This window comes from Babylonia areolata, chromosome 21 (genome assembly GCF_041734735.1).
Source record: "Babylonia areolata isolate BAREFJ2019XMU chromosome 21, ASM4173473v1, whole genome shotgun sequence".
Classification (NCBI taxonomy): domain Eukaryota; kingdom Metazoa; phylum Mollusca; class Gastropoda; order Neogastropoda; family Buccinidae; genus Babylonia; species Babylonia areolata.
Window position 1 is genome coordinate 4,990,824 of NC_134896.1, and position 24,181 is coordinate 5,015,004.

General features: G+C 48.9%; 1 protein-coding gene across 2 annotated transcripts in view; it reads right to left on the reverse strand.

Annotated features, from left to right (window-relative positions):
* Window positions 1-24,181, reverse strand: part of LOC143296151 (extracellular tyrosine-protein kinase PKDCC-like) — a 110,252-nt gene that overhangs the window by 45,555 nt on the left and 40,516 nt on the right. For both annotated transcript variants that reach the window (XM_076607953.1, XM_076607954.1), the window contains exons 2-3: window positions 17,751-18,725; window positions 503-634 (exon numbers count right to left, since the gene is read on the reverse strand). In XM_076607953.1, coding sequence (XP_076464068.1) covers window positions 503-634; window positions 17,751-18,470 — 852 coding nt within the window. In that variant the 5' untranslated portion in view covers window positions 18,471-18,725. The remainder of the gene's footprint in view (window positions 1-502; window positions 635-17,750; window positions 18,726-24,181) is intronic.

Here is a 24,181-nt window from a genome sequence, read left to right on the forward strand (position 1 = left end):
GTCACACACACGCACACACACGCGCGCGCGCGCACACACACACACACACACATACGTATGCACACGCACGCACGCACGCATACACACAAACACACAGGGCGAGAGAGAGAGAGAGGGAGAGAAGGAAGTTATTACAAAAAATATTCAAACACACACACACACACACACACACACACACACACACACACACACACACAGGGGGAAGAGAGAGAGAGACAGAGAGAGAGACAGAGAGAGCACGGCAGTAGAAGAGGAGGAGGAAGAGAAAAAGAAAAACGAGAGAGAGAGAGAGAGAGAGAGAGAGAGAGAGAGAGAGAGAGAGAGCACGGCAAAAGAAGAGGAAGAGAGTGAAGAGAAGAGAAGAGAAGAGAAGAGAAGAGAGAGAGAGAGAGAGAGAGAGAGAGAGAGAGAGAGAGAGAGAGAGAGAGAGAGAGAGAGAGACAGAGAGACAGACAGACAGAGACAGACAGACAGAGAGAGGAGCACCGGGGTTATTACTTACACGGAGCCGATCCTCCCAAGACATCTGAAGCAGCTTGATCAGATCGATGGGGTCGCCCAGCTCCGTCACCATGACAACGGTGGTGTCGCCGTCCCCGTCGTAGGGCCTGTCAGGCACACAGAAGCCCAGCACCTGTTGGCCGCGGAGGCACAGGACACAACAACAGCGTTAGTGGACTGACTGGCCGGCCACCAAATGCCATCAGCGGCGGCTGCAACCACCAGTGGTGGTGGTTGTTGATTTTTTTGTCGTTGTTGTTGTTGGTGTGTTTGTTGTTGGAATGTTTGTTTTGTTTGTTGTTGTTGTTTGTTTTATGTTTGTTGTTATCGTTCTCTTTGTTGCTGGTGGTGTGTTTGTTGTTGTTGGTATGTTTGTTATTGGAATGTTTTGTTTTGTTGTTGCTGCCGTTATGTTTCTTGTTGTTGTTGTTGTTGCTGTTATGTTTGCTGCTGTTGTTGTTGGTATGTTTGTCGTTGTAGTTGTTGTTGTTATTGTTGTCGTTGTTGTGTTTGCTGTTGTTGTTGTTGGTATGTTTGTCGTTGTAGTAGTTGTTGTTATTGTTGTCGTTGTTGTTATGTTTGCTGTTGTTGTTGTTGGTATGTTTGCCGTCGTCGTTGTTGTTGTTGTTTGTCGTCGTCGTCGTTGTTGTTGGTATGTTTGTCGTCGTCGTCGTTGTTGTTGTTGTTGTTTGTCGTCGTCGTCGTTGTTGTTGGTATGTTTGCCGTCGTCGTCGTTGTTGTTGGTATGTTTGCCGTCTTTTGTTGTCGTTGTTGTTGTTGTTTGTCGTCGTCGTCGTTGTTGTTGGTATGTTTGTCGTCGTCGTCGTCGTCGTTGTTGCTGTTGGAATATTCGTCGTCGCAGGAGGAAGGTGGCAGAATGGTTAAGACGCTCAGCTGCCAATACAGAGAGTCCGTGAGGGTGTGGGTTCGAATCCCGCTCTCGCCCTTTCTCCTAAGTTTGACTGGAAAATCAAACTGAGCGTCTAGTCTTTCGGATGAGACGACAAACCGAGGTCCCGTGTGCAGCACGCACTTGGCGCACTGAAAAAGAACCCATGGCAACGAGAGTGTTGTCCTCTGGCGAAATTACGTAAAATGAAATCCACTTTCATAGGTACACAAATATGTAAGCATGCACTCAAGGCCTGACTAAGCGCGTTGGGTTATGCTGCTGGTTAGGCATCTGCTCAACAGATGTGGTGTAGCGTGTATGGATTTGTCCGAACGCAGTGACGCCTCCTTGAGAAAGTGAAACTGAAACTGAAACTGAAACTGTTGTTGTTGTTGTTGTCGTTGTTATTATGTTTCTTGTTGTTGGTATGTTTGTCGTTGTTGTTTTTGTTGTTGTCGTTGTTGTTATATTTGCTGTTGTTGTTGTTGGTATGTTTGTTGTCGTTGTTGTTATGTTTGCTGTTGTTGCTGTTGTTGTTGTTGGTATGTTTGTCGTTGTTGTTATGTTTGCTGTTGTGTTTGTTGTTGTTGTTGGTATGTTTGTCGTCGTTGTTGTTGATGATGATGGTGGCATGTTTGCTGTTGTTGGCGGTGTGTTTGTTTTGTATTTGGGTTCAGGATAGCCATCAGTGTCGGCTGCAACGTCTGTTTTTGTGCTGTCTGTCTGTTTTAGTTGTTATTGTAAGGTTTTGTTTTGTTTTAGTTTTCCAAGCATCTTTTTTGTTGTTGTAAATCTCTCTCTCTCTCTCTCTCTCTCTCTCTGTGTGTGTGTGTGTGTGTGTGTGTGTGTGTGTGTGTGTGTGTGTGTGTCTATCCGTCTGTCTGTTTATCTCTGTCGGCGTCAGTGTCTAGGTCCCCTTCTCTCTTTCCATGAACATGTCAGTCTTTCTTTTACACACACTCTAATCATCAAACAAACAAACAGATAAATGAATAAATGAATTTATAAATGAATAAGCAAACAAATAAATTAATTCATCAGCTGACTTACATGCATGCATAATCGAAGAGTGATACTGATTATGAACATGTTCAATCACGCACACGCGCTCAGTTCAAGTGAACAGAATTACACACCGCCATTGCTGCACACAACGGCGTCTTTGTTTATCTGTTGATCTATTTGTTTAATATCCATACATGGTGCATCTCTCTCAATTCCCCAAGCATTCACGTCGTGAGTGTGAGAGTGTGGGAGATGACATGTGGGTGAAAGAATAGATCTGACAGAAAGAGAGCGAACTAACGTGAAAGAGAGAATGGGAGACAGACAGACAGACAGACAGACAGAGACAGACAGACAGAGAGACAGACATGGAGAGTGATGGGGGGGGGGGGGAGGGAGAGAGAAACGGAGTCACACAAAGAGGAGACAGAGACAGAGCAATGCACCCCATCCATTCATCCTGAACGCAATCAGAAAAGGAGTGGGGGAAGGGGTATGGAAGAAGGACACCCACCCCCCCACCCCCACCCTGCCCCCTCCCAACAATTGGGCTTCTTCCAAATCAAACCTTCCTCAAGCTCCTCCTCGCCAACTTCTTTTCTTTCCCTTTCCATTCTTTTCCCTTCTTTCCTTCTTTACGATTCTCTTCCCCGGCCCAACAACAATACGGTTCCAGCATTAATCACAGATTTCAAGGGAGGCAAATCGCTGTCCCCCCCCTCCCCTCCCCCCCTGCTACAAATGCCTGTTTGTTCAGCTCCCAAGCCTTGCAGATAAAAGGCGCGAGAAAGAATATTTAAAGACGGAATGGCAATCTCCCCAACTGTCGGCGAAATTTCAACCAATCGATCTCTCTCTATCGCTGTCTCTGTCTGTCTGTCTGTTTGTCCGTCTCTCTCTGTTTGCCTGCCTGCCTGTCTGTCTGTATCTCTCTCTCTCTGTATGTCTCTGTCCGTCTCCCTCTCTCTCTGCCTGCCTGTCTGCCTGTCTGTCTGTCTGTCTCTCTCTCTCTCTCTGTATGTCTCTGTCTGTCTGTCCGTCTCTCTCTCTCCTTATCTCTCTGTGTGCCTGTCTGTCTGTATGGCTACCTGTCTGTCAGGTCTCTGTTCGTCTCTCACTCTCTTTCTGTCTCTGCCTGTCTGTCTGTCTATCTCTGCCTGTCTGTCTGTCTGTCTCTGTCACTGCATGTATGTCTGTCTGTCTCTGCCTATATGTCTGTCTGTCTCTGTCACTGCATGTCTGTCTGTCTGTCTCTGCCTATCTGTCTGTCTGTCTGTCTCTGTCACTGCATGTCCGTCTGCCTGTCTCTGTCTCTCTCTCATATTCTCCCTCCATACAGAGCTGTCCTGTCACTGGGACCAGTGGTGTTTTCGTTGTGTCAGTCTGGATGAAATGTGGGGGGCGCCGGGCCACTAGAAATTCTTCTCTTCTGGGCACTGTGAGACCTGCTGGTGCCTGAACCCCCTTCGTGTCTACACGCATGCAGACAGAATATCCAATACGCACGTTAAAGATCCTGTAAACCATGTCAGCTTGCGGTTCGGTTATGGAAACAAGAACATACCCGGCATGCACCCCCACCCCCCAAAACGGAGTGTGACTGCCTACATGGCGGGGGGTAAAAACGGTAAAAGCCCACTCGCGTTTCAGAGTGAGCGTGGGAGTCGCAGCCCACGAAGAAGAAGAGGTGAGACCAACCCACCAAACAAAACAACCACAGGCCATTCTTCTTCTCCTTCTTCTTCTTCTTTTTTTTTTTCCCCCCACCTTTCAATCAGGTTCTATTCTTACATCTTTCCCAACACGAATCACAATGACAGTCTCAACATAAGGGGGTTACACAGTGTTTTACCTTTTGCAATAGCCGAATGGTTAAAGCGCTGGACTTTCAATCTGAGGGTCCTGGGTTCGAATCTCGGTGCACCTGGTGGGTAAAGGGTGGAGATTTTTTCCGATCTCCGAGGTCAACATATGTGCAGACCTGCTAGTGCCTGAACCCCGTTCGTGTGTATGCGCACGCAGAAGATCAAATACGCACGTTAAAGATCCTGTAATCCATATACCCAGCATGCACCCCCCCGAAAACGGAGTATGGCTGCCTACATGGCGGGGTAAATGAAAAAAAACAACAACAAACAAACGGTCATACACGTAAAATGTTACATGTCTGTCTGAGTGTGTATGTGTGTGCGTCTGAAATCTGATTGAATGACACAGGAAAGGAATGATGAGCGCCCAGTGGCAGCCGTCAGTCGGCTCTACCCAGGTAAGCAGCCTGTGGTGCAAATGTCCCCGTGTATGTAAAGCGCTTAGAGCTTGGTCTCTGACCGAGGATAGGCGCTATAGAAGTATCCACATCAATCAATCAATCAATCAATTTGTCACCCGAGAAAAGAGAGGACTGGCCGCCTTACTTCAAGGTAACACTGATGACAGCACTTCACAACAAACCAATGCACGGATCGAGGGTAATGAAAACGCTGCAAGCCGAAATCCGCGTTGTCGTCGTCCCTTCCAATTCCTCTGCCACTACTCTACCCCCCTCCCTCACCCCCCCCCCCCCCACCCCCTCCCTTGCGCTTCCAATGGAAGTGTCAAAGCTGGGAGTGGTGAGGGTGTGGGGTTGGGGGAGTACCAAATTTGGTGGAGGAGATATCGAAAAAAATAGACCAGGCGGCCAGAGAGCTCAGGTCCAGTTCCAAATTGAATCGCGCCACATCAGTGTGTGTGTTGGCTGACCCGTTTTGCACGCTGGCAGGCAGGCGACGGAAGACTGGAAGCAAAGTGGATTTCCGTCATTACCCTGACAGCGTTAAACCCATGTATGTGCCAGAGTCGGGCACAGTTAATCTAATGCCGTGGTGTTGTTGGGCGGGGTGGGGTGGTGGTTGTAGTGTGTGAGTCTATCGCCAGCGAATCTTATTTTTCTTTTCTGGTTGCTCAAAGCTGTGATCATCATCAATATTACAGCGACGATCAAATTAAACTCTTGTTTTTCATCTACATCCATGCAACAAGTCCTCGCCATTGTCGTCGTCATAACAGCTTTGCTCTATATGTCTTTGTGTTAATGCCATCTTCGGGAAAAAAAGAAAGAAAAAAAGATGAAGATAAGGCCTCAGCCTAAAACGTCATTCCTTGTAAAGATTTGTTATTCTGCCCCCCACCTTCTCTCTCTCTCTCCCCCTCACTCACACGCACGCACGCACACACACATGCGCACGCACACACGCACGCACCCACGCACACACACACACACACACACACATACACACAATTTGGAGGTTAGTATTTATAAATCATTTGCACATGTATCTACGTGCATTGACAGAGCTACTGAATGAACAAAGCATACACATGTATTCGGTTTTTGGCAATCTTTACATGTATATATGACAAAAAAGCACGATATGTATTTTTTCATGCAACATGACAGTGGGGGAAAACAAGTGCAGAAAACAACTAAACCACCCTGCCGTTAATTTAAAATAATTTTGCAAAGACTAAAAATGGAAACGTAAGATACAAACACACAAATAGATAGACTGATAGATACATAGTTTTGAATGTGCGATCAATGGTCCACCAGAAAAAAATGATCACCTGTCTTCTTTCAACCGAGCAGCATTGTGAAGAAAATTGATTATTTATTCATTTTCACAGGCATGAACTGGCGGGGGACCAGTTGATGAACATGCGACAAAACCAGAAATATTTTGGGATATTTGCTTTTATGTGAAATGTGTTCTTCATCAATGGCTCTCTCTTCATACCAAGACACATGGTATGTTTCATCTTAAATCCATATTCAGTTATGGTTATCATAACATCAGAGACTGGTTTATATCAAAAGAAAAAAATGTGTGCGTGTAGTTAACACGAATTGTCGTCTTATTTGTAAGCACCAAATCTAACTGACGTTGAGATAAAAAACGAAAAAAACAAACGAACCCCCCCCAAAAAAAAACACAAAACAAACAACAACAACAAGAAACAACCCCCCCCCCCAAAAAAAAAACAACAACATGCAAACATATACGCATACACAATCACGCGCATGCGCAAGTGCACGCACGTACACACACAGACACACCCATATATGTATATATATATAAATATATATATATATATATATATATATATACACACATACATATATGTATACATACAAACAGACACACACACACACACACACACACACACACACACACACACACACACAGAACGTGAACTATGCGCGGAATGTCCCCATGCTTTGCTAACAAGCTCAACGTGCGGCACAGAACATGAGAAAAGAAATGTCAGGAAAGCAAACGTTTGCTTGTCAACCGGTCCGACCCCTCCCCTCCACTCCACTCCACGACCAAACACACACACACACACACACACACACGCACGCACGCACACACACACACACGCACACACACACACACACACACACACACACGCACACACACACACAACCTGTCTACCCACAAGTCGGTCCCGTCACATCAGCGGGTCTAAGTGCAAACACCATGTCGCGCCACATTACATCAAAACCGTCGCTTTTTTGCAGGAACAAATCGTAATCGGAGTCCGTTGAGAGAGCTGTTTGCAGCATAAAAAAAACAAACTGACCCGTGATTATGAAGGTACAAAACACACGGAAACGGACGCACGCACACAGACACGCACGCACGTACGTACACAGTCACACACTAATACACGCTGGCTCGCGCGCGCGCGCACACACATACACACACGCACTCACACACATTACAAATCGTACTGCAAAACTGAAACCTATCGATCTTTTGAGCATCCCAGATGCAAGACGCAAAAAACTTTAACAAAATCATAAATACGCGCACTTGACCAGAAATTTATGAAAGGTATGCGAACTTAAGTATTCCACTATGAAGAAGTTTTGCAGTTTTGAGAGACAAATTCCATCTCCTTGACCATCGTGTCAAATCTAACATTATTTGATAACATTTTTCAAGAATACAATATACAAGAAACGATAATATTCCTAGTCAGTTGATGCCAGTAAATGATGTGCTACCAAGATTTGTCTGAATTCTGTATCAGCATATGACACTAATCAATTCATTTTTGTGTGTGTGTAACTCGTGTCGTAGGGACTTAAGAACATAAGGGATTGTTTCATGGAAAGTCTTTTTAACACATAAATATCAAGATGGTGTAGGGGTTATTGTCCTGCTTTCAATACCGATGGGGTGGGTGGGGGGGGGGGGGGGGGCTGGGGCAAACGGTACTGTCAGGTAACAGGGTGTGCAAGGATTGGCAGAAGAGGGGTAGGAGGGGGACCAGGCGGTCAGCGGGACAGACGGGAGAGGAGGCTGGGGGGTGGAGGGGGTGGGCGGGGCTGAGGCGATAAAGAAAGAAAACAGCAAAGCGTCAAGGTGTTCCAAGCATCCGAGGAATGCGATCGCGTGTTGGTCCAAGTTGCACGTGCAAACTGCCCCATGTTGACCCGCAGCACACACACACACACACACACACACACACACACACACACACACCGCTGGTCAGTTTCTCTCTCTCTCTCTCTCTCTCTCTCAACACTGTCCCTCTGTCTGCATGCCCGGCATAGCACAGCCATTCCTCTCTCATTTGGTGACCACGTAATATAACGCTCAGTCCTCAATTGGAGCCAGGCCTGCACGGGAACGTCGTCGTAGTTGGAACGAAGCGACGTACCTCAATGTGGAAGGGCTGTACAATGGCCTAACCTTTGCCCCGTCAAACTGAAGGAAATGACTGGCTTGGAGATTGTGATATATATTTTTTTTCTGGCTAAAAAGTAAAATCTTAGTTCAGCGAATCAGCCGACAGACAGAGCGCGGGTGAGGGGTTGAGAAACGCGAATCTAGTGAATTATACTGTAAATGAACTGAGTATATATGGAACATAAATGATACTGTAGATAGACAGATAGATAAATGATTAAATGACTGACTGAATGAATGAATATATATATATAAATGAATCGATAAATCGATGAATGAATAATAAATAAATCCAGCATTTTTTCAACTAGAAAAACAATGGATAAACAGATGAATAAAACACCCTTTTCTGCTGTATACATAATTTATCCCCCCACCCCACCCCCACAACACATATACACCCAACCCAGTTCAACTCTTCCACCCAACCATATCTATAATATACGCACCTCCATGCAATCTTAATGTTCGCGTTCATGGTGTCAGCGTAAAACATTATATACTATACAGTCTGTGTTCTAACACATGACTCACTCATATCCTCAGCAACGGTACCAGGACTGTTAGGCCATACCAACTATATGTTTGTTATTTCTGATGTGTGTTTAATGCTCTGCGTACCTCTCACATGATTTCCTGCATTAGAGACACGCAGTGGCAGAATTACTTGGGTCAGACTTTCCATGAATAAAACAAGTACATTTCCCTCAAAATAAACTAAACTAAAATTAAATAAAAAATAAAAGAAACTTTCCGCCCACAGCTCCAAACCGACCGGAAACATGTATCAAAAGATAAACTCGCAAATCCAAAATGTTACAAAACAAACATGCGGCTGATCTTTAATGCATGGGCTGATCATGTAAGGACCGCTTCAATCGGTATGCCTAGCGAGCGAAGTATTTCAACAACGCTAAAGAAAAGAAAAGAAGAAGAAGAAAAAAAAACCCCACAAAAAACACCTGTGCAAGTACCTGACATTTCCCCCCGGACAGCATGGTAACGACAAGACACGTGTTCTCTTAAAAAAAACAACAACTTCAAACGGACGGACAAACATATATACTTACGCTTTGTTTCATTCTTTTTCTTCGTTTCTCCGCGCGCGCGCGCGCACACACACACACACACAGTGACATACACATACACACAGTGACACACACACACACACACACACACACACACACACACACACACACACATGTATGAATTCTTCCCCTTCTTAAAACTTAAACCCGGAGAATCTTGAAACTGAAACACACACACACACACTAAAAAAAAAAAAAAAAAGAAGAAAAAAAAGGACACCCACACCACGTACAACCCCCACCGATCTCCCCCCCCCCCGGCCCCCCACGCCCCACCCCTCTCCCCATCCGACCCTCCTCCCACATACCCAGCCGGTAGCCAGCAAACAAACTGTCAGGCAGCATTTATCATTTTATCGCCCCCGCCTTATCTGTGGCCTAATAAATTCCCGAGGAACCCGAAGGGGAGGGAAGGGGAGGGTGGGGAGAGGAGGGGGGGGGGTCAAGGTAGCTTCTTAGTCGAGGAGGGACCTCCTCCAGTCGTGACGGGTTAGTGCCAGCTTGTCCCAAGGCCTCCTGATTTATGGCATCCTGCCGTCTTCTGCTCCCGCCTACCTCCACCCCCTCCCCTCCCCCCCCCCGACCCCCTGCTACCCTAGCTCCTTCTTCCACGCAATGTAGGCAGGTACCCGATTTAAAACCATGTGCAATCACACCCCGCTTCACTCTTCCCTCTTCCCTCCCCCCCCCTTACTCCACCCCCAACCCCACCAACTCCTACCCCCACCCCTCCCTAACTTACCCAGAGCTCCAAATCTTGTCTGTCTTTCTTGAGGAGGGAACAGAGAGAGAGAGAGAGAGAGAGAAGGGAAAAAAGAAAGAAAAAAAAAGAAAAGAAAATGCAGATTGCATGTGGGCCTGTGCGATTACGTGGTGCCTCGCTCGCGCGCACGTCCGTGAGCGTGTACATACGTGCATGTGTGTGTGTGTGTGTGTGTGTGTGTGTGTGTGCGCGCGCACACACACACACCCACACACACACACGCAGACACGCGCAAACACACACACACACACACAAACAGACACAGACACGTGCATACACACACACACACACATACAGATACACACACACAGACGCGCGCACACATACACACAAACACACACACACACACGCACACACACACCGGTACAGACAAAGAGAGAGTGAGAACGAAGGGAGTGACGTGGGCGGAGCAGCCTGCAACAGGAAGCCTGTGAGGTTTATGTGGTTATCGTTTGTGGCTTTTCCGCCCAGCCGACCGCTGAGGCCATTACGAGCTAAACACACCCCAACCCGCTTTAATTTTTTTTTAATTTTTTTTTTTTATAATTCATCTATTTTATTGTCAAAGCAAACCTCAACAAACAGGAACAGGACATACAAGCCACAGCACACGGCGCAGCGAGCAACCTGTGACACTGGACCAACCAAAGAACCCATGGAAACTTCCGTCTTCAACCTTCTGGGAACTCATTGCTACTCGGCTAGACCTGTCCCAACAACTCTAAATAATTTTTTTTTTTAATAAACAAATGGTGGGCAATGCTGAAGACATCAACCATTCTGCTTAACCATTCACTTCCAGATCATATAATAATAAACACCTAAATTGGAACACGAAAAAGAAAATCTGGTACCCATGAGGAGATGCTGGATGAGGAAGAAGAGAATGTAAAGTATTAGAAAGAAAGAAAAAATGAAGGAAGGGAGGAAGAAAGAAAGAAAAAAGAAGAAAGAAGACTGTGGAAGATCAACAACATCGACAACAAGATGATGGTGATGACGAATAAGAAGAAAAGAGAAGGATGAACAGGGGAAAGATGAAGACTAAAATGGAGGAATAGTAGTAGTGGGAGAAGAGAAGGAGGAGGAGGAATAGCAGTAGTAGGAAAAGGAGAAGGAGAAGGAGGAGAAAGAGGAGAAGGAGGAGGAGAAAGAGGGGAAGGAGGAATAGTAGTAGTAGGAAAAGGAGGAGAAGAAGGAGAAGGAGGAGAAAGAGGAGGGGGAGGAGGACAAGGAGTAGTAGTAGTAGTAGTATGAAGAGGAGGAGAAGGAGGAATAGTAGTAGTAATAGGAGGAGGAGGAGTAAGAGAAGGAGGAGAAGGAGTTAGAGGAGGAGAAGGAGGAATAGTAGTAGGAGGAGGAGGAGAAGGAGGAGGAGGAGTCAGAGGAGGAGAAGGAGGAACAGTAGTAGGAGGAGGAGAAGGAGGCGTAGTTAGAGGAGGAGGAAGAGATGGAGGAGGAGAAGGAGCAAGAGGAGAAGGAGGAAGCAGAGGGGTAGGGCAGAGGAGAAAGAGGAAGAGGAGGATGAGGAGAAGGAGGGGAGGGAAGAGGAGAAAGAGGAAGAGGAGGATAAGGAGAAGGAGGGGAGGGAAGAGGAGAAAGAGGAAGTTGAGGGGTAGGGCAGAGGAGAAAGAGGAAGGGGAAGAGGAGGATGAGGAGAAGGAGGGGAGGGAAGAGGAGAAAGAGGAAGAGAAGGAGACGTCGGATGGGGGTCAAAGGTGGAGCAGAGGAGGGTCAGAGACAAGACTGTGGGACAACATAAAACAGTGTCTGGCCCAGGTCAGTGACCCAACACAAGCAGCCGGCGGACAGAGCGGAGACAGTGAGGAATGTGAGCACAGCGTCGGCCTGACACCAGACACCCGTGTCACCAGCCTCGCCTCGCACTACTGCTGGTCACTGTGGGGTTTTTTTGGGGGGCGGGGGTTTTTTTTGTTTTTTTTCTTTTGTCTGCTTTCTTTTTTTGGCCCTCCTTCCATGGCGATTGTGTATGTGTGTGTGTGGGGGGGGGGGGGGGGGGGGGGGGAGGCGGGGGGCATTGGGGGGAGTGGGGGGCGGGTGCGATGGGGGAAGGGGTTGGGAGGGGTATACTTTGGAAGGTTTGGGGTTGGGGGCTGAAGTGGAGTGGGGTGGATAGGGAGGGGGCTGGGGGTGTGGCGAACAATAGGATTCACCGATGTCACCTCATTAATGACGTACCTCACGGTTCATTGGAGACTTGACACGCTGAAGGTGGGGATTAGTTTCACATTTGTGTGTGTGTGTGTGTGTGTGTGTGTGTGTGTGTGTGTGTGTGTGTGTGTGTGTGTGTGTGTGTGTGTGTGTGTGTGTGTGTGTGTGTGTGTGTGTGTGTTTTAATTTAAAAAGGAAAGAAAGAAAAATAATCGTACGCAGTATGATGACAGGTCTTCAGCGAAATCTAATAATGTCACGGAAAGACTATTCATTCATTCATTCATCGTCGCTCAGAACTCAACCCTATAACGCAAAGGCGAGCATAAAGGGGTGAAAAAAAGGAAACAAACCTCTGGTCGATACACAAATATGCATGCACTCAAGGCCTGACACTGAAGCGTGTTGGGTTGTGGCTGCTGGTCAAGCATCTGCCCAGCAGATGTCGTGTAACGTATATATATATATATGGATTCATCAGAACGGAATGACACCTCCTTGAGAAACTGATACTGAAACTGGCCCAGAATCTCTCTCTCTCCTGTGTGCGATCTCCAAACTACCCCACCCCCATCCACCCCCTCGACGCCGAACGCTTTACAAGTGGGAAGCTGCGACGCCACCACCACCCTCACACACACACACACACACACACACACACACCCCACCCCCACGCCCCCCCAAAAAAGAGAAAGAAAAAGAAAAAACAAAACACAAACACAAACACCAACGCAAACCTCCCACAAGCATGCATCCACGGACTCCCTAACATAACAGTTCCGCCTTATTTCGACACCTTCAACATCATCAGCTAAACGACAACCAGAACAGGGCGAGGCGAGGAGAGGACGACGCTACAGAGTCGGAAGGAAGAATTAGTTCCGAGCCACCGACCCCTGCACCAACACCTTTCACGCCCCGCCGACTGCAAGCGCCGTCTTTCTCAACCTCCACCCTACCCTCACTGTCTACACCCCTCTCTTTCTGTTTGGTGCCTGCCTCGCCGTACTAACCCCCCACCCCCCTCGCCCCCCCTCCCCCAACAAAAAAAAGAGCCTTCCTATCATGTTGTAAGCCTCGTAACCGCTTTTACCACAACATCCCACCCTGCCTTCTATTCTGTCTTTCCGTATGTATTCTCTCTCTCTCTCTCTCTCTCTCTCTCTCTCTTCCCCCCCCCCCCAGGCCCCCCCCCCCCCCCGCTTCTACCAACCCCACCCATCCTTTCTTCACATCAGTATATACATATATATTATATATATCCTACCTCCCCCCCCCTTCCCTCTCTCTCTACGTTTGTCCCTCCCTCCAACCAGCGCTTACTACCCCCCCCCCCCCTCCTCCTCTCTCTCTACGTTTGTCCCTCCCTCCAACCAGCGCTTACTACCCCCCCCCCCTCCTCCTCTCTCTCTACGTTTGTCCCTCCCTCCAACCAGCGCTTACTACCCCCCCCCCCTCCTCCTCTCTCTCTACGTTTGTCCCTCCCTCCAACCAGCGCTTACTACCCCCCCCCCCTCCTCCTCTCTCTCTACGTTTGTCCCTCCCTCCAACCAGCGCTTACTACCCCCCCCCTCCTCCTCTCTCTCTACGTTTGTCCCTCCCTCCAACCAGCGCTTACTACCCCCCCCCCTCCTCCTCTCTCTCTACGTTTGTCCCTCCCTCCAACCAGCGCTTACTACCCCAACCCCTCCTCCTCTCTTTCCATAAGTATATTATTCCTTCCGCCCCCCCCCTCCTTTCACCCCCCCTCCCCCCCTCCTCCCCAAGTGCGTGTTTCACGCTCAGGTGCTCAAGGTTGATTTGTGAGGTGGGGAGGTTGAAGCCGTGTCAAACCTGATACCCCCCAAATCTGATCATGCGGCCGCTTACACACGTGTCATAGATCTGTCGGCGGCTTGCGTCGCCAGGATGATTTTTTTCTTTCTTATTCTTGTAGGGTATGTGATGGTGGTGGGTGTGGTGGTGGAGTGGGGCGAAGTATCATACGGGGTTGGGGGGTGGGGGTGGACTATGCTGCGACTTGAACTTGCATTCGTTTAAACGAACTTGCATTCGTACATCAGCAAACAAAGCGAAAGTAAACAAAAGCAGTAACTAAACGGATGGAAGAGGGGGGGGGGGGTATTCTTAACGTCTTGCTGATTTATTGATAATTCGTTTAACACCAACGCACCTCTAAGTTTTCGTTTCTGCAATATTTTGTTGTGTTGCATGGAGCGGAAATAAATTTACCTCGACTGCTCACTTTGCCAGATGGTCGTGGTTTAAAAATAGTCGCCCTGAAACTCGACACGCTCGAAGCAGGAAATCTGTCAGCGAACTTCACGCTGACGGTTCTCAGAACATCTGCTTCTTCTGTGAATTGTCTTCACCTAACTCCCGTCCTTCCACCACCACCCCCCTCTGTATGTTAGCGCGTCCGCGTGTGCGTTCCTGCATTTATGAGTGCGTGTTTGTGTGTCTGCGTGTGCTGTCTTGAGCGTCCTGTATAAAAACAAAAACAAAAAACCCCAAAAGATCCTCACAAAACCCCAATTATAAACGGTCATCAGGTGAGTGTTGGTGCTCTGACAGGGGCAGGGATGTCTCTTGCACTGCCACTGTTCCCTTATACAGTGCATGGTATGATTACTGTCACCTTTCAGTCTTGCTTAAAACGGTAATATGGACACAACACAGTTGATGAAGTTAGAGAGAGAGAGAGAGAGAGAGACAGACAGACAGACAGACAGAGGGAGTCAGATTGTGTGATAAAGAGACAGACAGAAACACACACACACACACACAGATAGAGGTAGAAAGACAAGCAGAGAGAGACAGACAGACAAACGGACAGACAGACAGACAGACAGAGTCAACGTGTTCTGGCCGGGGCAGGGGGGTGGGGGTGAAGCGTGGCAGCACGAGCAGCACACATCTGTCCCTCCTGACAGCCCGCCATGTGTCACACTGAAGTGTCCGACAGGTCGGGAGCTGACCTTTGTGTGGAGGTCACCACCCCCTCCTCCACTCCCCTTCCCCGTCTCCCCTCCAACCTCACCCCCCCCCCTCCCCCCATCTTCCTGACTACCCCTGCAAGTTTTGTCGTTTCCAAGACGTGTGAACTTTGGTCTGTCTCATTCTCTCCACTGCGGCGGGAATTCATTTACAGCTTAGTATTCTGTGAAGGACTTTGACTCTCAAACGAGAAGACAACACTGATGGCTCTAAGTGCTGAAGCCTTGGGGGCTGGCATGATGGCCTTTGGGGACCATCCCGACGCCGGCTGTCCTAAAACCCCATGGGCCCAGAGAGTGGGGATGTCAACTTGGGCAAGACACTCTCCACAAAAAATCAAATTCTAGCCCAGATAATCGGAACAGCAGTTGCCTCCACCGGTCGAAGTCGGACACGATTGATTATCATACACTATTCAGTCACATTCCATGCACAAGCTAGCAGTCTACGGAGAGGGAGTTGTCTATTTCAATGTAAATCAGATCGCCAGTTGGACACCCACAACAGCAGTTCCTGCCCTGCATCGACAGCATCGAGTTTCCACTGGGAGTATACAGGTCTACTTTCGCAACACTCTTCTCCACATCTCTCCTGCTTGAACACAGCACAAGTTCGTTCTCTCTCTCTCTCTCTCTCTCTCTCTCTCTCTCTCCTTTCCCAATAGGCATGTATGCCCATGACCGAAACACAAACATCTGTGAGCGTGTGTGTGTGTGTGTGTGTGTGTGTGTGTGTGTGTGTGTGTGTGTGTGTGTGTGTGTGTGTGTGTGTGTGTAAAATATCAAGATTCTAAACTATACTTCTAAGGAAAATATACTCAAAGAGGTCAACAAAACCAACTAATCCACTTGAGATGCCCGTGGCCTCCATTGGGCTTTACCATGGACTGGTCCGGGTTTTCCTGTTCTTTGTTTGACCAGTCCACCCTGTACAGCTCACACAACCCTCCAGACATCCATATCGGGTTAGTGTCGGCCTGTCCTCCTCTGACAAAGAGGATTAATCCCTACAGACCTTGGGACATGGGGGTGGGGTGGGGTGGGGTGTGGTGGACGCGGCACTGTAGCCTCTTTCCTGTCACACTCCATCATCCCCTCTCCAAAACATCACGGGGTGGCCGACACTCTCACCCTCAAACACATAACAGTCTTAGTAAAGTTTGTACACTTCGTCGTGACCGAATTAATGACCTGACTATCAGAACAGCAAAGGAAGCAATGGTTGTCCCGACTATCCGGGCCAGAATTTGTACAGTGGAGAGAGACGCCTCAGTTATTTCCCACTCTTTCGGCCAAGAAGGCTTTTAGGGCAATGGGGTGGTCATCAAAGGCTTTACACTATCGATCTTCGACAAACAAATCGGAGAAACGTATTTGAAAACTTGTAATATGTTTACTTTGCGAAGAAGAATTATAAAAGAAAAAAGAAAAGAAAGAAAAAAAAAAAACAAAACAAAAAAAACCCAGCTTGCTGAACAACAGCTTGTACATATTACATATAATGATATATGGTGATCAATTTCACATCATCAATAAAATGTGGCTCGGTCCGTGAGTGATAGTCGAAATACCTTTCACAACTGTTCAAGATATATATGTATATATCTTATTTTGAACTGAGCATTCATAAATTATTTGGTTTCAAGATATTTTCTTCCCTAAAGGCCTAAGCGCGATGAGTTACGCTGCTGGTCAGGCATCTGATTAGCGGATGTGGTGTATGGATTTGTCCGAACGCAGTGATGCCTCCTTCAAATATCGACCTGAACTGATTTGTGTAAAATCCACGCCGTATTTTTCTTTGTATTGAGTAAGTCGAGTGGGTGGGGAATCACGTTCGAATAAACTTTGTATGTATGACATTTGAGAAGTGATTCAGATTTGGGAAGTGGTCAAACACTGCAGCGATTAATGAGATAAAAAAAAAATCACAATCACGATTAAATCAAGCCAGAACTCAAGCCAAACTGTTAGGTGATATTTCCTTGAAGCGTTAAACTACACAGTCCGCGAGAAATGAATCTTGAATCAAACTTATGCAACACATAAATCATGTTCAAATAAAGCTACAAGCCTGCTCACACATCTAACAAATATGAATTTTACACGTTTTGTGTTTTGTTAAAGAAACGTTCGGTTAAAACGAAAGACGAGAGAGAGAGAGAGAGAGAGAGAGAGAGAGAGAGAGAGAGAGAGAGAGAGAGAGATGGGATACATTACTACAACCCCTCCCCATCAATATTACCATTACACACGCATAACTCCTTCCACACAATAATTCATCATCATTGTCAATCACGCAAGCAATGACGCCCTCCTCCCACCCATTCACCACACACGCACACGCACACACACACACACTCACTCACTCACACACACATACACACACACAAACACAGATACACACACACACACACACACACACACACACACACAGATACACACACACACATCATCATCATCATCATGAAAACCACACACCACCAGCACCACCACAACAACCAACTTAGATTTCTTTCAATCATCACCCAGTCAATAAATTGATTTTAAATAAATAAATGAATAAATAAAACGATTTTTCTTTTAAACCTCACTGACCTGAACGACGTTGTCGTGGGCCAGAGCCTGCAGCAGGACAATCTCCTTGACGATCTTGCGGGCCGCCTTGTGGTAGCAGTGGTGCAGGGAGCGGCCCCCGTCCATGCAGGCCGTCACGTCCTGCCCGCCGATATCCACCGTCTTCAGCGCCACCTGCCGCTGCCGGTAAAATCCACGGAACACCGCCTTGGTCCAGCCCGAGGCCACGTACTCCCGGTCAGAGATGGCCTCGATGTCCGCGCAGTCCAACATCACAGCTCCCCCACCTCCCGAGGCGGATGAGGTGAAGTCCAGGAACCGAGAGAACGCCGATTTGTTGGAAGCGTTGCTGCCTCCCGAGTACACAGACTCCGCCGTAGTTTCCAAGAGCTTCCGGAGTCGGCTCTCCATGACGAAGTACTGGCCGTGGCCGTGATGCTGTGGCTGCCTGAAGAGCTTCCTGTTGGCCAGCAGTTCTCTGGACAGCTGCTTGATGCTGTACACGTCGTGGTCACCCTCCTGCTGCAGCACACCGTCCTCAGCCCCCGGCCTGGAGCCTGATGCTTTTCGCTGCACGCCGCCCGTTCGGTGGGCGGAGGAGGAGGCGTTGCCGTTGTCGACGAAGCCGTGGTAGCTCTGCAGCATGATGAGGTTGCCGAAGAGGAAGATGAAGACGCAGGAGGCGGCGAAGTACCAGACGTTGTCCATGGTGTGTCGGGGGTGCCGTCGCTTCCACGCCATTCCTTGCTCCGCCAGGGGAGAAAGAGAGAGACAGAGCTCCAACCTCCACCAGCCACCAAGCAGCACGACGACGTTCTCACCACAACACTGTGCCGCCGCTGTCCAGCGCCACTTGGTGGAGGTGAGAGCGTCACGTCACGTCAGGGGAGGTCCGGACACGGCATTGGGGTGTGGTGGTGGTGCTGCTGCTCTCTCGGTGTCCGCTGATATTTTAACACCCCGCTCTCTGCCTCTTGCTTGTCGTCATTCAGTGGCCTGTCAGACAGAAAGTAAATCTCTCCTGTCAAAGACGGCACACAGAGAGAGAGAGAGAAAGAGAGAGAGAGAGAGAGGTGGGGGGTAGAGAGAGAGGGGGGTAGAGAGAGAGAGTGGGGTAGAGAGAGAGACAGGAAGGGGAATGTGGTGGGGGGGGGGGGGGGGTGAACATGACAAGTCAGCACGAACAGCTAAATCTACTGCTAATGAGTGACAGGGTTTAACCGGGACGGGGAGAGGGTATGGACCCGGGACTCGTGTCAGCCCCACACCCCCACCTCCTGCTTACATAAACCCCAGAGTGACAAACTCTCAGCTCTCTCTCTCTCTCTCGACCCCCTCTCGCAGCCACTCCACTCCACTCCACTCCACCTGGCAGTAGCTGGCACTGTGTTGAGGGCGAGCAGAGGTAAATGGACAAGCACAACAGACACGCCAACTGAATGAACACTGGCGAACAGAAGACAAGAACAGCACCACTAGCACTAGCACGACAGCACCGGACCTCATCAACAGATCTGTGGGCCCCCCTCTCCCTCTCTCTCTCCTCCCCTTCTCCCTGAAGTACAAAGTGTGTTTGGAGAGCGGAGCGGGCCAGTCAGGGCCTATAACGAGGCGTCGGGCGACACGCTGGGAGGAGAGAGAAGGGAGTGGGAGGGAAGGGGGAGGAGGCACAGAGAGAGAGAGAGAGAGGGGGGGGGGGGAGAGAGAGCCATTCGTCAGTGGTGTCTCGCTCGGCCCCTCTCTCTGTTCTGTCTGTCTCTCTCTCTCCCTTTCTCTCTCTACACTTCTGTCTGTCTGTTAGTCTGTCTCTCTGTTTTGTCTCTGTGCCTCTCTCTCTCTCTCTTGTCCCTTGTTTCCTCATCTCTCTCTTCCTCCCTGTTTCCTCTATCTCTCTCTCCATTTCCCCTTCTCTCCCCTCCCCCTTCTCTCTCTCTTATTCCTTGTCACCTCATCTCTCTCTTCCTCCCTGTTTCCTCTCTCTCTCTCCCTCCATCTCTCTCTTCCTCTCTGCCCCCCCCCCCCCTCTACTCTCTCTCTCTGTCTCTCCCTCTGTCTCGCTTCCTCTCCATCTACTCTCTACTCTTTGTAGCACACAGGCCCTAAACAGCGGCAGTCCTCAGTCGGCAGGGCTCCCAGCCCCCAGTACAGTGAGTGAGTGAGGGGGGATCAGGACTGAAACTTGAAACCCGCGCCCACAGTCACTGCACACAGCGACAGCATCTCAAGTGTAGCGCGCGCGCGCACGCACACACACACACACACACACATAAACAACACACACACACACACACATAAACAACACACACACACACACACACACACACACACACAGCGACACAGACAGTTGAAAGTAAAGTGCTCTGTGTGAGAATGAGTGGGAGGAGAGAGAAAAAAAAGATAAGAGAGAACAGGGTAGTTGTAGCGAGGAGCAAGGGGAGTCAAGAAATGGGATGGGTGGGATGGCAGGGAATAGAAGCCAAGACACGACTACCACTTAAAAAAAAAATGTGAAGAAAAGACGAGCAGGAGCTGGGTGGGGGCGGTGAGAGGTTTTCACCCCATTACCAAGCACTCCCTTTATACACTTTCATGTCTTCGCACACACACAGACACAGACACAGAGAGAGGCTACACTTTCATGTCTTCACACACACACACACACACACACAATTATTTCCAACCAGAACTGGCAAAATACATATCTGAATGCTTTAAAGTTCGCAGTCCATAACTATGTCTTATGGAATATCCTGCATGTGCTCACAACTTATTGCTTTTACTTTTTGTTTGCTTGTTGTGTTTAGTTTACAGTGTCCATAATTCCTATGATGGTTTTACGACAATTAAATGAGTTCTGAGTTCTGAGTTCACAGAGAGAGAGAGAGAGAGCTACAGAGAGTATTAGGGAGAGAAAGAGATCGGGAAAGAGAGAGAGCGAGCGAGCGACAGAGACAGACACAGACAGGGAGAGCGGCGACAGACAGATACTAGAAACTGGAAAGCTTCCCCATTCCGTTCCTGTGTACCTCCCTCTCTCCCGCGCGGTCTGCCCCCGCCGTCCCCCCGTGCCTCCCCCCCCCCCCGGCCGCCCCCCTCCCCCCCGCCCCCCAATCCTCCCCAGTCCCCGCGCCATTCGCCCTCGACTCCACTTGCACCGCCCTCGTGTCAACTGTTATCAGCCCTCGGAGGAGAGCTCGTGCAAAGTTTTGACACCACCAAAATTTACCTCCATAATCCGCTGCCAAGCTCGTCCGGATCGCCACGCACCGTGACACGGAAACACGAAGCCCCGCATGCCAGGGGAGCTGGGTACAAGGGGGTACTGGGGAGTGGAGACAGAGACAGTGGGGGAGTGGGGGGGGGGAGAGCGAGACAGAGAGAACTAAGGGGTAGAAGGGGAGAGCGAGGGTGGGGAGAGAGAGAGAGACAGAGAGAGAGAGAACTAAGGGGTAATAGGGGAGAGAGAGAAAAAAACAACTAAGGGGTAATAGGGGAGAGAGAGAGAGAGAACTAAGGGGTAATAGGGGAGAGAGAGAGGGTGGGGGAGAAAGAGAGAGAGACAGACAGACAGAACGAAGGGGTAACAGGGGAGGGAGAGAGAGAGAGTGGGGGAGAGAGAGACAGTGACAGAGAAAGATCTAAGGGGTAACAGGGAAGAGAGAGAGAGACAAAGACAGTGACAGAGAGAGAACTAAGGGGTAGAAGAGGAGAGAGAGGGTGGGGGAGAGAGAGGCAGAGATAGTGAAAAAGAACTAAGGGGTAACACGGAAGAGAGAGAGAAGGGTAACAGGCGAGAGACAGAGAAGGGGGTAGGAAAAGAGAGAGAGATAACTAAGAGGTAATAGGGGAGAGCGAGAAGGGAGAGACACACAGAGAGATAACAGGGGAGATAGAAAAGGGGGAGAGAAAGAAAGAAAGAGAGAGAGCGAGCTAAGGGGTAACAGAGAGAGACAGTAAAGTAAAACACCTTTATAGGTTGGCAGGGGGTGGGGGTGGGGTAGGAGAGGGGAATGTAACGGGTGGAGGGGGGTGGGGGGGTAGCGAGGTGAAGGGGTCAGGGAGGGAGGGGGAAAAAGTTGGTGTGTGGAGCAATGGACGGGCAAGAGTACACCCCTGCCCCCCCCCCCCCCCCCCCTCCCCCCGACACCCCCTTCCCCGCCCCCAGCACACACACACACACAACCACACACACACGCACACACAGCGCTAGAGAGGGATTTGTTGGTATGGACACAACTAATTAATTGTGGAGACCCCCCGTTTTTATGTGTCAAGGCTGTCAGTTCTACTGTGCTCACACACAGAAGGAGAGATTCCGCGAGCGTGCCATGGAAATTTGGCTTGAGGGTAACCTGTGTGTGTGTGTGTGTGTGTGTGTGTGTGTGTGTGTGTGTGAATAGAACAGACTAGCATGAAAAGAATAGAATGTTTTATTGTCATAAAACCTTAAGGTTGAAAAGACACAATAAAACATAAAACACGAGCATATCATGATAAGAAATATTCGTGAACAAATTTCGCCAGCCTTGGCTGTAAATACGTGTGTGTGTGTGTGTGTGTGTGTGTGTGTGTGTGTGTGTGGTGTGTGTGTGTGTGTGTGTGTGTGTGTGTGTGTGCGTGCGTGCGTCTGTGGATGTACGCGTCCGCCTTGGAGCGCGCGCGATTTCCGAAGCGAGAGACGGGAACAGCGTGGCTGTTGTTTGCTCGGAGTCTTTCTTGGTCACAATGCGCTGACCCAGAATTGAGCACGATGATCATACACACACACACACGCGCGCGCGCGCGCACACACATACACACACACTACGAACTTCCCCCCTCCACACACACCCCCACACGCACACACAGCCACCCACCCACACTCCTCTCTCTCTTTCTCTCTCTAGGAACTCCCTCCCCCTCCACTCCACTCACCCACCCACCCACACATACACACATTCCATCCGGACGGATCCCCACCAGCCACCCCCCACACCCCTAACCCCCCACAAGAAAAATACAGCAGCAGCACAAACAGAAATATGATCGTGATGTACCGTTTCGCCCTCTGTGGTGCACGACTTTTCTTCCAGACCTTTTCACTTGACAGTTTCCTGTCGATCGGTTTCCTGGCTCTTTGATTTGAGTGCATGTGTCTCCGACCTTTTTGTGGGTCGATCAGCTGATCACCTGTCTGCGGCCCCGAAAGAGCAGAGTGTGAAGCCGTCAGTCGGCTGGCTGCACGGGTGTGCCTCTGGAGCCACTGTGCTCCCCAGCAAAAGCAAATGAAGAGAAGCATAAAAACAGACAGAGAATCGGTGGGGTGGGGGTGGAGGGAGTGAGAGAGAGGCGGATAAAGGGGGATGGGAGAGAGAGAGAGAGAGAGAGAGAGAGAGAGAACTCAGAACTTAAATACGTTTCTTATTTAAGGAGAGAGAGAGAGGAGAGAGGGGAGAGAGGGAGGGAGGGTGGCGTTCAGGGTACAGGTATGAACCACCAATGTTTCTCTTTCAGTCAGCAGTTCCTTCAACAAAACTTGACTCAGTATGTTTAACCTTCAGTCATCCTGTACAGCACAATATACAATACAATTCAATACAACACAACACAATACAACACAGTGCAATATAAATGCATCACCTTCAGTTGCCAGCAGTTCACAGAACAGAACTTTGCCAATCGTGATCCCAAACAACAGACTCAGAAAGTCAGAACAAACACAACACAACGACCCCAGGTCAATGGTAACAACAGCCAGCACAGAATCCACTGATATACTGTTTCGGCGGGCGCGTCTGTGTATGATAGTGTATCCGACTATGACCATCAGAACAGCAAGTGCTGTCCCGACTATCTGGGCTAGAATTTGGTCATTGTGGAGAGTGGTTTGCCCACGATACGTCCCCACTCTCTCGGCCCAGACATCCATGGCTGAGGGGCAAATCCGTGGCTCAGATTGGGGCCACGATGACTCGATCTGGATGATAACATTCCTCTTCCTCTCTAACACTGACCACTTGAAGCCTGTTTGGGCCAGCAAGAACAACTCCAGATCTGATAGTTCAATGCTCTGTCTCTGTCTGCCTGTCTGGCTGATGGTTCAACGCTCTCTCCGTCTGTCTCTCTGTCTCTCTCCCTCTTTCTCTGTCTGTGTCCTGTCCAATACACTTTCTGTCCCTTACGCTTTCGTCTTCAGATGGACTCTCTAGTTGTCGTGCTATCTGTAATGGTGTATGGAATATGTCTCCGTATAATCGGAAAGCCTTGAAGTATATCATAAGCGAAGACTGGATGTTTAGGCCTGTCTTTAATATGAGGGACATTGGAATTTCTTTAAGAAAAAAAGGCTGACTTAACTGCAACACTCACATCTGTATTCTTTCCATGCTGACAATTTATAACTTTAGTTCACATTTTCCGAATGCGGCAGATGCCTCGAACAATCTGCCTGATTCTCTCTCCGTCTGTCTCTC